At 44.0% G+C, this 15002-nt stretch overlaps 1 protein-coding gene across 10 annotated transcripts; it reads left to right on the top strand.

The window, feature by feature from the left end:
* Positions 1–295: 295 nt before the first annotated feature.
* Positions 296–14687, top strand: LOC135233509 (hemicentin-1-like). Of its 10 annotated transcripts, none has more exons than XR_010323915.1 (12): positions 296–502; positions 883–939; positions 3505–3885; positions 4126–4422; positions 4704–4970; positions 5700–5972; positions 6798–7064; positions 8106–8372; positions 9940–10042; positions 12409–12559; positions 13446–13554; positions 13740–14687. XR_010323915.1 is itself a non-coding variant. In XM_064297426.1 (11 exons), exons 2-11 carry the CDS (start codon positions 894–896, stop codon positions 13494–13496), a joined length of 2103 nt encoding a protein of 700 aa, XP_064153496.1. In that variant the 5' UTR covers positions 296–502; positions 883–893; the 3' UTR covers positions 13497–13688. The 10 variants fall into 10 exon arrangements, 6 of the variants coding, with proteins under 6 accessions (XP_064153496.1, XP_064153414.1, XP_064153243.1 ...); XR_010323879.1 differs by having other exon boundaries at positions 297–502; positions 13440–13554; XR_010323875.1 differs by having other exon boundaries at positions 297–502; positions 13440–13585.
* Positions 14688–15002: the final 315 nt, after the last annotated feature.

Here is a 15002-nt window from a genome sequence, read left to right as displayed (position 1 = left end):
AGCAACTCCTCACAGACCAAAAATAAGCCTCGCCCAGTTTAAGTGAGGTCATATTTTCTCATGCAGAGAACTTAATTTGATCGCCCTACCCAGTGTACCATCTCCATTTTGCATTAGTTTACAAAACAAGTGTTCATAGGAATCACCGGATTTTTGAACTACATTCCAACATTAAAATAAATAAAATAAAATGCACAATACTGTCTAGAAGAGGGGGGTGGGGTGGGGTGGGGGATCTATCTAGGGCTGGGGATGAGGGTATGAGCTAACCCCCCCTCCCCAATCTCTCCTAGGGTGGTGTAAAGACTAGAGCTGGCCGCAGCGATTAATTCATTGCTATCTGAGGTCACGGTTTTGTGTCGTAGTAGTCATGCCCTGCAGAAGATAATCTTCAGCTCTGCATCAGTCCTGACGTTCTGAAAGAGGAACGCAGCACTGTGCGTGACCCGTGCAAACCACACGCACTTCTCAAAAGCAAGACGACAACTTCAAGATCCTGCAGGTTCGTAACACAGAACGTTATATTTATCGCTCGGCTACTCATAATATTTCTGAATGTGATGGTATGTCAATTGGTTTGACAGAGGAAGTGACTTATGTGGTGTCTTTTTTCAACTAATTAAAAGTATCTTTCTGAGGAAATGAATGTTTGTCATGTAGCAATCAACTGCATAAAATGATGTGTCTTCAAAGTTGAACCTCGAAGTAACAGTTTTTCAAACTGTACATTTGATAAAACACCAGGGATTAGTACCTCTTTCTTCTGCTGCCAGACAGTCTAAAATCATTTTCATCCAGTAAATAATCACATCTGTTTCTATTTTTTTTTTTTTTGTTTTGTTACATTTGACCCATGAAGTCAGTGTCTTTTTCTTACGTTAGATACAGAGCTCATGGGTTCCTTCAGGAGATCATCTGTTCTTTGCAGTGTCATTCAAGGTACTGTAACATACGCCAATTGGAATTGCTTGCATTTATGGATCTTGGTGATTAAACTGCAGGGATAATGAGGGGTTGTTCAGTTAAGTATAGATGTAAGTACTAGCGTAAGCATTGAGTGCAACTCTAGCCCAGGGCAGCTGGTTGTGTGTGCTGGTTTTTGTTGCAGCTAATTGCATTACATTTATTTGGCAGACTCTTTTATCCAAAGCGACAATACGTGGATACCAAAGGTCATTTAGCTTACCTTAGCTTCCTGGACAACTAGTGTACAGTACATACACTAATTGAATAATTAAGAGTAAGAGTTGGCACCCTTGGGGCAGGTGTATCAAGGGCGAGTGTGGGTGCAGGCAGAGATGGGCAAAGATACATCAAATTGTATCTTGTTACAAAATACAAAATACCCCTCAACTAAATGCATCAAAATAAAATACCAAAATACTGGAGCCAGAAAATATATCTAGATAAAATACATGTATTTTGTATTTTCAAAATACAGGAAATTGCATTTGTAACATTGGGTATTCTGAATTTGATTGTTTTTATCTTTAGCCTTTACCTGTGGCTTTCAACATGTGTACGTTCTAAAAAGTAAGATATATTTTATATAGTTATTGCAGTTCAGATAAAATGTTAACCTTGATGGACAGTCCACTGCACTGGCAGGAGGAAGCATGTGCTAGCTTCCTTGAGGGTGGGGGCTTAAAATACCGCAACCTATCTTTTGCGGTTTCCGTCTTAAAATGTGTGAAAATGCATTGGCCGCGGTGTTTCAAGAGAGCCGTGAGTGCATAAGATATTTTTGGACGCTATAGTGTGGGAAATAAATATGTACTCAAAAAGCACAAGCCCAATGTATATGGGAAAGGAATGTATTCAAGAGCACTAGCCGCCACCTCCATGATGCATCATACGGCTAGCAAAGGAGGGAGGATGCAGAGTGGACAAAGGTCAACCTGAGCCATAAGATTAACAACCTGCAGCAGTGAGTGCTTCATGTTAAAAACGTGCAATTAGAACAAACACGTAATATACACACAGTTTCTGCCCTGCGAATTAAGCATTGTACGCAAGCATATACGTAGAACGAACGGATATGTCAGGGTGCGTGGGGGGTTTGGACCCAAACGCAGAGGGGGACAAACTCAAAACTCCAAAAGATCAGAAAAGACTTTACTTAAGGAAAAGGTAACAAAAGGCCTCGCAGGGTAACTCTCAACAAACGAAGGAAAACTTCAAAACAACACAGGAACAAAGAAAATCCAGAAAATCCAAAAAAACAAGGAAACCAGAACATGGGCAGGAACACATGGAGCAGGTACATGAGTAGAGGCATACGCACAGACACAACCAAGGATCCAGCACCTGAGTCAAGGAAGAGGGAAACTTAAATAGAACAGACACTGACGAGACACAGGAGGGCACCATGAACAATCAGGCCACAGAGAGGGAAGGGAAAACGAGACAACCAGCAAACAATAATAGGACAATTGAGAACAATCCTACAATTACACAGGGGGACCAGGACACAAAACAGAAGTGCCGCCATCTGGCGGCCCAACAGGGAAAACACAGACAGGAACACAGAACCATGACAGGAAGCTTCTGCCTTATACGCAAATGTATCGTCAGAATATATGATTTGTGATAGAAGGGGGAGGGAGATTCATGTGGGAGATGAGCGCCAGCATTTTTTTTTTTTAAATGAAGAAGGAAGGGGCTCATAAATATTGGTGTCAAAGAATTGGGAAATAATGGTGTCAAAAAGTGGGAAGTACTAAATTTAAGCTCCACAACAGGAGGAGTTAGCAAAAATTGATAAAAGAAGCTGTGGCCCCAGGGGATTTTAGAGTGTGTCTTGGGAATGCTTGGAGAGTGTTAGGAGAGCGATTGGATGCATTGTCTTTACTTGTGAGTGATTGTTAGTTGTACTGAACTGCGCAGATCAGCCCGGGTTCTTGTATGTAATTTTTGATTCACTAACAATAGCTCACCATTTTTAGGTTAACCCCAATACAGCTCAAGTTTTACCAGAAAATGTCCTGGCTACGTCCTTTCACTTTTCAACCAAATGTAGTCGGATTTAAACCTGAACACCAAGAGGGCGTTTTACGGACTTAACACCGACTTTTCAACACAAAAACGTTCACTGGGATAATTTACTGTGGATTTTACGAAGGCTGCAGTGAAATAATAATAGAAATCAGTCACAGAAATGGAAGGAAATCAAAGGTAACAACGAAAGTTTTAAATTAGGTCATAGAGGTGAACTGAAGTTTCCTGATGACAATGGACTGCTCTCTCTCTCTGATGGTGGTGCTTGTTTTAAAAAAATCACCACCAGATGTTTTTGTGTTGTTGTAGCACTCTCCCATAAATGTAATGGGGAAAGTGCTTAATTGGCTGAATATTAGACAGCGATGACCAGATAATACTGTGTACATAGCAAAAAAAAAAACATATATCAATATTACCCATCGTAAAAATATGAAAAGGATATTTATGACCTTGGGTGTTTAGCCTACCGCATTGCAATTCTTCTGTCTCTGTTATTTTGAACAGGTCTGGCGGTTTGGAGTGTGGCTGCGGCTGGACAGCCGTGGTCAGTGACGATTCCTAACCAGATGTCCGCTCCGGTCGGGTCTTGCATCGTCGTTCCTTGCTCCTTCACTCCCCCGATCGCTAACGAGGCCGTTGAAGTCACTTGGTACCAGTACGTCAGTCGTGGATACCCGCTGGTATACAGCGAATCCAAACCGGGGAACGTCATAGATAAGTTTCGTGACAGCACGGAGTTAATTGGCAGAGCGAGAAAGGGGAACTGCAGTCTCAAAATCAACCCGACACGAGAAACACATAACGCTGAGAAGATCTATGTGTGGATTACGCCAAATCAGTTGGACGGCTACTTCTATGATCAGACGGTGACATTAAAGGTTACAGGTACATAAAAAAATAATAAACCAGCAGTTGTGATTAAACTCTTTTTCCCTTCTGTTTTTCCCCCGCGTTTTCTCGACATGTTGGAATGCCCAAACATGCTGAATTGCATCTTGACTTACAAATTGTTTTAATCTTTATTTCATTTTTATAATTTTTTTTTGGCTACCAAGTGTGTTGTGTTGGTGAAGACAAACCCCTATCACTTTAAATGTGCATGTGCGCGATTTGTTTTATCCGCAGAGAACGCGCCTCAGCCGGAGATAAGGGTGCTGCGCAGTGACCTAACAGAGGGGGATGTGGTGAGACTGTCCTGTGATGTCATCCACACCTGCCCCCCTTCCCCCCCTTCCGTCTCCTTCCGCAACCACAGGGGGGCGCTCAGTTGGAGCCACAATAAGGAAGAGGCGGGGCGTTGGCGCATCTCCGTGGAGACGTCCTGGAAAGTGAACTCGGTGGACCATGGGAGGGGCGTGGTGTGTGATGTCACACATCCTGGGGGCCGGACAGCCAGCAGAGAGATTGTGCTCCATGTTACCTGTGAGTTGCCATGGTTACCGCAACCTGAGCATAAAGCATACCACTTACCAAAGCACTATCAGGCAAAAGAAAAATTTCATGTGGAATAATGGAGAAAATAAATTTAAAAAAAAATGTTTTATTTATATAGTTGTGTGCCCTAATTTTGCCAGTCACAACATCCCAGCAACATTCCAGCAATGCTCCACCAGAATGCCAGCCAAACATTGGTACCCTCTACCTGTGGGCCGACCAGGCATCCCTATTGGCCCAATTACACATTTTTGTTATCCTTTCCCCAGATCCCCCGAAATCTGTGAGTGTCCATGGACCCCCAAACGCACTTCCACCTGGTGGAAGCGTGTCCCTGTCCTGCAGCAGTCAGGCCAACCCCCCTGCGACCTCCTTCCAGTGGTACTTTGTGGATCAAGGCCAGCCCAAGCTATTGGAGGCCACCTCTAAGGACATGACAGCAACAAATCTGCGCCGCGACCAGAACCTGTTCCGCTGCAAAGCCAGCAACAGCGCGGGGAGTGGCAGCTCGCCTGACTTTGAAGTCATCCAAGAGTGTGCGTACTTTGTGTCTTTGGGATTATGGGATTACAGTGTGTGTGTGTGTGTGTGTGTGTGTGTGGAGAGTGTGTGTGTGTGTGTGTGTGTGAGTGTGTGTGTGAGTGAGTGTGTGTGTGTGTGTGTGTGAGAGAGTGTGTGAGTGTGTGTGTGTGTGTGTGTGTGTGTATGTGTGTGAGTGTGTGTATGTGTGTGAGTGTGTGTGTGTGTGTGTGTGTGTGTGTGTGAGTGAGTGTGTATGTGTGTGTGCGTGAGTGTGTGTGTGTGTGTGTGTGTGTGTGTGTGTGAGTGTGTGTGTGTGTGTGTGTGTGTATGTGTGTGTGTGTTTACTGTCATCTCTTTTTCAAGCGGTCCTCTTTCACAAACATACACACCCCACCTCTATGGGCCCCCTAGACTCGGTAGTGCCTGGGAAAGCTTTCCGTGTTATAAGCTCTTAGCTCCACCCCTTTCTCTGTTATACTCCCCTAACTCCACCCCTTCCCCAAATATATCTCCTTAGCCCCACCCCTTTCCCCTGACATAGCCCCTTGGCTCTGCCTCTTCCTCGATGTACCACTTAGCTCCGCCCATTTCCCCTGATGTACCCCCTTAGCCCCACCACTTTCCCTGACGTACCCCCTTGGCTCCACCCCTTTCCCCTGATGTACCCCCTTGGCTCCACCCCCTGGTGAAAGTGAAGGCTGCTGCTGCTGCTGTCTGAACCCAGGCCTCTGCTTCCCCTCCAGACCAGCCCAACATATCCGAGGCCTCGGGGTGCTCCTTCTATGCTGGGGCTGTGAGCTGCTGGTGCGAGGCTACGGCCAGGCCCTCGGCCTCCCTGCAGTGGAGGGTGGACGGGGTGACCCAGGAGGCCAGCCCCGCCCAGCCCAGCACCACCAGCGTGCACACGGTGAGGGGAGAGTGGGCCGGCAAAGCCGCCACCGAGCAGGTGAGCGTCACCTGCGTCTCCAGCAACCAGCACGGCCAGAAGGAGCGCCTCCTCAGGGTGTATGTGAAAGGTGTGTGTGACTGCCTCCCACACGCACATGCATGCGTACACACACACACACACACACACACACACACACGCACGCACGCACACATGCACATGCAGACATACACGTGTACACACACATGCACCACACACACACACACACACACGCACATACATGCACATACATGCATGCACACGCAGCTCACATGCATGCATACAAACACACACGCATGCACGCACACACGCACATGCATGCGTACACACACGCATACGCACACGCACGCACAGGCGCACACACACACGGGCACACACATACGCACGCACACACAGGCGCACGCACACATGCACACACGCACACGCAGACATACACGTGTACACACACATGCACCACACACACACACACACACACGCACATACATGCATGCACACGCAGCTCACATGCATGCATACAAACACACACGCATGTACACACACACGCACATACATGTGTACACACACGCATACGCACACGCACGCACAGGCGCACACACACACGCGTACCTGCACACACACGCACATGAACACAACCACACACGCACACGCACACGCACACACACACACACACGCACATGAACACAACCACGCCCCTGCATACATGCACATGCACACACATGCATATGAACACATTCATGCACATGCATGTGCACGTGCACACATAATGCATGCATACTCAGACACAAAAACACACATGCATGCACTATATAAGTTCTTTAAGAGTTATTTAAAGGGATATTTAAAATACACAAACATTTAAAAGTAACACCATGCAATTTTCGACACAGTTTCTAAATACATATTTCTTTTGTTTCAGCGCCTCTCTCTAATGTGATGGTGACCCAGCACCCGTCCCGCCCCCGTGAGGGAGAGGGGGTGACCCTGTCCTGCACTGGACAGGGCTACCCACCGGCGTCGGGATACCGCTGGTACCTGGGGCGGGACGGGCAGGAGATCGGGCTGGCGGAGGAGTCCAGCGAGCTGTCGGTCCGTCCCGTGGCCAGAGACTCCGGACCCTATCGATGCACCGCCCGGAACCAGATGGGCGAGTCCAGCTCCCCCGTCACGTCGGTCAACGTGGAGTGTAAGCGCGTCCCTCTCTCTGACCTCTCAGTTTAGGGCAGGGGGTGTCCAGTCCTATCCGAAAGGGGGCTGGCGTGGGTGTGGGTTTTTTTGTATGAGCCCAGCACTAAAGTCACCTGACTCTATTTCTCTAAGTTCTCGACTGAAGTGCATTTTGGGAGATTACGTGGGCGAGTGCATTTTGTTGGGGAATGGCTATGCAATTGCAGTAATGGGCTATGGCCAGGGGCAATGTGGGCCAGTGCAGTTATGATGATGTGCCTGCGTACATTTTATAATACACAGGGACCCATCATAAGACCCCTGACTCTACTTGTCAAGGTCTTGACTGAAGATCATGATTGGTTAATTTGTAGAATCAGATGATGTAGCGCTGGACTACATCAAAAACCTGAACCCTCACCGGCCCTTTTTGGACAGCATTGGAGACCCCTGATTTAGGGCCCTGTGTAAGACACATAGGGCAAGTGTATAGAGCAGGGCTACTGATTTTGAGGGCCAGATTTGAGTATCCCGGTTCGTAAGGACATGACGCAAAAGTGCATTCATGACTCATCATCTATTTACAGGCCAGAGTCTGCAAAAATCTCTTGTGTGAAACCTTAACTTTAACACCTATGGTGTGAATCATAACAGGTGTTTTTGTATGTGCAGTTCCCATATGTATGGTTTGTTTTTGCTGGTTTGGTTTGTATTGAGGAAGTATCAGCATTTTGACTGGAGCTCAGTCTTGCATTTAACATTGTTGTTGCAGAAAGGGGGTCCTCTTATGTTTTACAGTTATTGTTTGAAAATGACTTTCAATTAAAAATAAATTTTAAAAAAGTTTTATCAAATGAAGTTTTGAAAATGATCTTATCTCAGATGATTTATTCTGAGACCCCCTGACTCACAGACCCGCAGCAGTGCGTTGTGGGATTGAACATCCATGAAGGGCTCCTGTGTACATGTTTATTATGTGTATGTTTCAAACCCTTTTTTTTAGCGTGCATCTCTTTACCCTTTCAGGATGTGCACGCATGTCTGTCTGTGTCTCTTCCAGATGCCCCTCTTATTCTCTGGAACTCCAGTTGCACCCTGGGTAACGGGCAGTGGAGGTGTGAGTGCATTGTGGACTCCAGCCCCCCAGCGAAGGTCACCTGGTCCTCTGTGGGCTCCTCCACTAATGAGAGCGGCAACACGTCGTCCACGCTCAGTGGGCGGGTCCTAAGGTCTGTCCTCACTGGACCAATGGGAGACGGGGGCCACCGTTTCTACTGCAATGCCACCAATGAGCACGGAGACGACTTCTACCTGCTACCTATCACAGGCGAGTGTGGCTAGCACAAAAAAAAACGCACTTTAATGATGTCAGTCCCTCAGTTGGCTCATTTAATAATAATAATAACAATAATAATAATAATACATTTATTTTATATAGCGCTTTTCATGGTCTCAAAGATGCTTTACAATACATGAATACATACAATGAATCATACAATGCAGGAAAAAAAATGCAGAAAATGCAGGGGTGGTGCAGTGGTGGTAGAAGGGGGTGTGAGAGGGGGAAGACAAACATCAAGGGAAGGCTAGGGAAAAGAGGTGGAAGGCTAGGGAAATGAGCCCGGGTGACATCTGCACCTTGCATTGAATTGAGCTCACGATAATATACACATTATAGCAGTTCACATTGTGAGACAAGTGCAAAGACTGTTGAGTATTTTTATGATTGCAGTTACAGGGACAGAGTGCTCGAATGTGCGAATGTGTTACTTAAGTCTGGGTAGAACTGGATTGATTAACGGTGAGTTAATGGCTTATGTGCAATTTAACGATCTTATAAATACACTGCAACTTAACGATCTTATAAATACACTGCAACATTACAATACGTTACATTACATTTATTTGGCAGATGCTTTTATCCAAAGCGACGTAGGTCAGTGGAACAACTTCATAACACAGGTTCGATAAACATCAATTTATCTGTGAGTACAGTTGTGGTACTAAACAGGAAGTGCTGCAATTTATTTGTCAGTTAAAGAAGTATAGTCTGACTGCATTTTTAAGGAAGTAAATAAATGCGTGTGGCCAAAACGTTCATTTTTGGTCTCATCTGACAATAGCGTCCTCTTCCAGTCATAATTCCAAAGAGGTTTGGCAAGCTCCAGATTCTTGGTTTTGTTTATTGTGCTCAGTAAGGGCTGTCTTCGTGCCACCCTTCCAAAGAGTCAGTTGGTATGGAGATACCATTTTATGTTTTGTTTTTTTTAACTTGTTGAATGCAAGAAACAAACTAATCTCTGCAATTCTTAAACAGTGATCCTTGGGTTATTAATGGCCTCCCTCCCCATCTTCCTCACCATTCGTGGGGACAACATGCACTTGCTTCCTCTTCCTGGCAAATTTGCAACCATTCCATATGTTTTACACCTTTTTATTATTGCCCTTACAGTGCTAAGTGGTATGTTTAACCATTTATATAATTATGGAGCTTACTGTGTCTACATACCAGAGTCTGCAAAAACTTGGGTGTGAAACCTTAACTTTAACATCCCAAAAGTCCCCTACTGTGGGCCTCTACCACATGATGTTATTATTAGTTAAACACTAGAAGTGTGAATCATTTGTTTTTGTGTGTGTGCAGTACCCATATGTATGGTTTGTTTTTGCTGAACTGAATTGAGGAAGTTTCGACATTTTGACTGAAGCTCAGTCTTTCATTTAACATATATGGTAATGTAATGGCAACCTCTCAGCTGCAAGCCCAGTTTTCCTAATCTTTATACTTCACAGCCTCAAAATGCGTGTCAAACTCAAAGAGTTTGGGTTCCTGTTACTGTGACTACTGTTGCCATGGCTGATAATAAAGATGATGATGCCTGTATTTCTGACAGTGGAGCACTTTGGAAAGTGGGGAATTGTCCTTGGAGCAATCGGTGGAGCTGTGCTCATATGTCTTCTATTGGGAGCATTTTTATATTGTAAACGCACTAAAAGGTACGTTTGAAATTTACCCATTTGCTTAACTGTCACTGTATGCACTGTGTGTCACTTTAATTGGGTAATAGTAACTTGAATACTCATATTATACTCGCATAAATGGCTTGCTCATTTAAACGGATTACTTGAAATCTAAGCATATATTAACGGAGACTTTTGAGGTCATTTTATTTGCAGAAACAGGCTATATGCCCAGTATTACAATTGCAGTGCATTAATCTAGGAGTCTGTAGTGAGCAAGAGTTAATTCAAGATTTATACCAAGGCGCTTTTAAAGTAATAATCTCGAAGATTTTCATTAAAATAAATTTCAGTTAAGTCACTATCTATCGCTGAGTTAGGTAACACAATGGTGATTGAGCCTATTATTATTATTATTATTATTATTATTTATGATTATAGAACTGGGTGTCTGTGGTGACATTCCCGGGAAAAAATCACAAGCGGCGCATAGTTAGTGACGCGTTTTCCATCACCCATCAGTGGTTGGTCCGCCAGAGAGGGTAGGTGGACGCAACAGGCTTGCTCTTCAACTCACTTGTGTGTGAGCGGCGTACTGTTTTTTCCGGTGTCTGCTAGCGTTACAATAACAGAGAAAGGCAGCGGGTTATGGAACCCTAATAAATTTTTTGTGTAACATGAGAGGTCATATTATTTGTTGATGTAGATTTCGTATTACATTTGATGACAATGTAACATTACTAAATTACGCTATAAATTAAGCTATTTGCACAGCTGACGCTAGCTACCGGACCATGTCAAGAAAGGCAACATTAGTTTAGACAACGTTGTGCACAGTATCCATCTCTCATAGCAGGTAACGTTGCGTTAGCTAGCTAGCTAATGTAATTAACACAATCTAATGTCAGCTAACAATTAAGAAAAAACGCTAGCTAACGCTACCGCCCGGTACCGACCTCGCAAACCGTCTCTCGAATGCAATGCTACCTTGTTGCAACGTTGCAGTGTAGCTAACTAAAGCCAAGGCCAGTTCAGATCTATGATTCGCAACGAGACTGGATGCAACTTGCAAAATTCCAAGACGTCTGATTGTAAACGTTCTAAAACTGCACTTGGCGATTTGACAAGGTGGGTCTTTTGAGACCCTAGGCAACGGCTATTTTTTACAGTCTCTGCTTCAGACGCTCTGCAACTAACCAGTTCACACCGCTGCAATTTTCTCTGCAACATTCTAAAACCGTTTCGTCTCGTTGCGAATCATTGATCTGAACTGACTTTAACGTTACCGTTATTTACATTGCCATCAAGTTCATCAATATATTGATCGCAATAAAGCCGGGGTATAGGTGGAGCAGAGCCGGGTCTGATTTCTGTGTAAAGATGTCAAGCCGGAGAAAACTAAATAAAAGAATACGGCAGTATGGTTTAGCGTTGTTATTTTATTATGCTTCCTCATATGTTCCTACAGCCTTGATATTTCAGAAATATCACACAACAATCATTCACGAAAAAGACTGTTCATTGTGCACGAGATACATAATTGCACGAGCCACAGCGAATCCCGCGAATTCTTCTCTGCAGTGTAAAGATGTTCATACCGAGCAAAAGGTGGATAAAGAACGTTTGTGGAAATTGATCATCACTAATTCTACCCCAGGTCTGCTGCAGCATTTTAACCCAGCTCAGCAGTGTAAAGACATCTTAAGTTAGTCTAATGTTAGACAATGAATGAGTATGTACATAGCGTTGTTGTATAACAACCATTTTTTATTCAGTAAATAATAAGTGTAATAGTTGGCGTAGCCCAGGTGCCAACTGACTGACGTCACACAGGCGACACTGGTTGGGTCCGGTTTGGTCTATGGGAAGTGAGGTACAAAAACACACCTGCAATTACCGCTTCTCGCCATTGGCACCGCCAAAGAGAACGAAACGGAAATCTTCGAGATTGTAACTTTAATTCTGATAGTGTCATAATGCTTAATGAATTTAATTCTTGCACAAAGGTCATTTATTTACATGGGGAAAATTAAGATGATACCAGGATTTTTGTGCGTTTAAACAAAAAATTAATTCTACAAATTCAGTCGCTTATCCAGAATGCAAGCAAATGTTGCATGTCTTTTTTTTTTTTTACCAAAGTGCTGTTCCTTTTAGCTTAACTTCCTTTTATTTCACTCTATTTCCTTCTCTCTCACTTTCTCTCTCACCCCTCCCTCTCTCTCCCTCCCCCTCCCTCTCTCCATTCTCCCTCTCCGTTGTCCCCCCTCTCTCTCCTTCCCCCTCTCTCCCCCTCTTCGTTTTCCTCCCTCTCTCTCATTCCCCCCTCTCTCTTTCTCCCTCCCCATCCTCCCCCCCTCCCCCTCCCCCTCCCCCTCTCCACCTCCACCTCTCTGTGACAGGCGCCCCAAACACGCAGACCTTTCCCTAAAAGAAGTGAAATGTGCTGGAGAGGAGGAAGTGAAGATTGACAGTTTGTACTCAAATATAACAGCATGCCCTCCTGCCCATGCACTGCCAGAGAGCATCTACGAGGTGGAAGACGCACCCAGGGTACAGTGCATCCTTCAAAAGACACTTTCACACATCTCTTGCATAATGAACGTGTCTTGAGGATTTTGGTACTTTGTGGAAAGGATTTAAAAGGCCCTGTGATGAATTGGTGGCCTGTCTAGGGTGTATTCCTGCCTCTCGCCCAATGCACGGTGGGATACGCTCTGCTCAGGATAAGCGGGTACAGATAATGGGTGGATGAATGGATGTAAAGGTTAGCCATTAGACATTGATTTTTAAAATCAAGGAAAGGCGAAGTGTTACGGATATTTTCCATTCATGCAGTCATGACACGTGGAACGTATTTCATGAAAGCTGTCAAATTAGACAATGTCTGTGGAACTTATGTGGACAGGAGTCATTGGAGTTTTTGCTTGCTGAAAACATGGGTATGAAGCTGTCTTGTCCTATAATTTTTAAAGTCACTCAGGACAAGAAAGTCTGTTAAATGATATTAATAGAAATGTCAGCATGAATGTGTATATGTGCACACTTCAAAACGTGCCCAGTGGGCACATCGTCTGCAAAACAACAAAACCAGAGGTGGAAAACCCAGGTCCAGGTAGTAAAAGGTCTCCCCGATTATTTTGTTCCAATCACATGGATTTGCAAATTAGCACAATTCTTCAACCAGGAAGCAGAACTAATTGGTGAAATCAGCTGGCTGAGCTTGTAGGTAGGACAGGGCAGGACTTTTTCTCTCTGACCCCTGGACTTTCCACCTCTGGACAATACTATTGTGTGAAAATCCGCAATGCACATGCTCCTTATCCAGACGAAGTCTCCCAGCATTTTTGGGAAGACATTTTCTGCTGTATATTTGTGCTAATTTTCTTTTTGTTTGTTTGTTTGCTTTTGTGTGTGTGTGTGTGCTTTGAAGTATCAGGAAATGAAGAGACAACCTTCATATGATGACGATGTGTACCAAAATGACTGAGATCTGCAGGACAATCACAGCTGTCGGTCATCTGCTTCCAGATCAAAAGCGCTTCAGTGTACTCATATTTTATGCATTCATATTTTACGGTATTCTCTGAAGTAATCAGTGGACACTCATTTCATGCGTTTATGACCTTAGTTCCAATGGGTGCCATTTTGGTTTCAGACACCAGATGGCGCCAAAGGTACAGGCCCCCCCCCCCCCCGCCTGTTCATTTAATCTGTTTATTCCACCCCCCAGGCCCCATCAGAGCGGTCCTCCACACTCCCCTATGAGGTGTCTCCCCCAGCTGTACGAATGGCCACCACCGTCTAAGTGCAGCACTCTTATGTACAGACCCCTCACCTGTCCAGTACTGTGTATATGTTACATTGTGTTGTCTTTTATATTATTTTTGAACTTCATTTTCCTCTTTTTTTTTCAAAATTTTCTGTAATGTTTTTTTTTCTTTCTTTCTGATATGCAGTATTTTAATTTTTTTTTTTTGCAGTACCGTCATTTTATATATGTAAAATTGATTCCAAAGGGCTTGATACATTTAATATCTGTAATGTCAAGATAAATAAATATTCAGTACTGGTTGAAGCCCATAACTACTGGATGCAACTCTGTTATAAAAGGACAAGACCTGTGATGTGTCTGTTTATAAAATGGCTCCCACTGAATTCAGGTAATTTATTTATAAATTTAATTGCAATAAATTTACTCACAATGCTATTGTGAACAACTTAAGAGATGTAATTCTTTTGTAGATATTGTATGTTAATTTAAATGAATGTCCAAGAATAAAATCATGTATGTATTGGATATAGTCATTTGAGAACTTTTGGATGATTAGTCACTCGATCAACTGAGATTCAAGAAGCAATGGTTCCCCTTTCCGTGTTGAACTTTTTTAGGAGTGCTCGTTTTCTCTATTGGGGTAATCAGAGAATCAGAAGTACAAACTTTCACTCTAATATGTTTGTAGAAAAGTGCATTGCCTGATTGCCTGTTCTCAGGTGTGTGTGTGTGTGTGTGTCTGTGTGTCTGCGTGCGTGTGTGTGTGCGTGTGTGTGTGTGTGAGTGTGTGTGTCCACAATGTTAAAATCATACCCTAGAGCGTGGAGTGCAGTGGTGGTAGCTACTGTAGGTTCACTGAGCGTCCAGGTTTTAGCTGTAATAAAGCACTTTGATTAGCTAAAACCAGTCAAATATATGGTTGGCACCTGTTTTCTTGGGTATGATCATGAAATGAGACATTTTAGAAATTAAATCCCTTATTAATGGCGACATTATACATTACTTAAATCATGACACACAGTACAAGATCAAAAAAAAAAAACCATCAATATAGCACATCAACCCGACACTGATTTGATTACCATTGAAAAACCACGCTTGTGGGTAATGTAGGCCCCTGGTCTTTCCCCACCCTGACCTCTCTGTTTGCATGCTCTCCCCTCCCTCTCATTGTTATTGTGTTCGACTTCCTTTTCCCCAGGCGGCGACGATGGAAATGCT

This window comes from Anguilla rostrata, chromosome 1 (assembly GCF_018555375.3).
Source record: "Anguilla rostrata isolate EN2019 chromosome 1, ASM1855537v3, whole genome shotgun sequence".
Taxonomy (NCBI): Eukaryota; Metazoa; Chordata; class Actinopteri; order Anguilliformes; family Anguillidae; genus Anguilla; species Anguilla rostrata.
The sequence above is the reverse complement of the archived record's forward strand: the minus strand, read 5'-3'. Positions and strand labels throughout refer to the sequence as shown.

Excerpts from the sequence above, each read along its gene's own strand:
- LOC135233509 (XM_064297344.1), top strand. The coding sequence starts at position 894 with ATGGGTTCCTTCAGGAGATCATCTGTTCTTTGCAGTGTCATTCAAG. Across the intron at positions 7,065-8,105 it reads CACGTCGGTCAACGTGGAGT|ATGCCCCTCTTATTCTCTGG; the intron begins GTAAGCGCGTCC and ends TGTCTCTTCCAG. Across the intron at positions 10,043-12,408 it reads TATTGTAAACGCACTAAAAG|GCGCCCCAAACACGCAGACC; the intron begins GTACGTTTGAAA and ends TCTCTGTGACAG.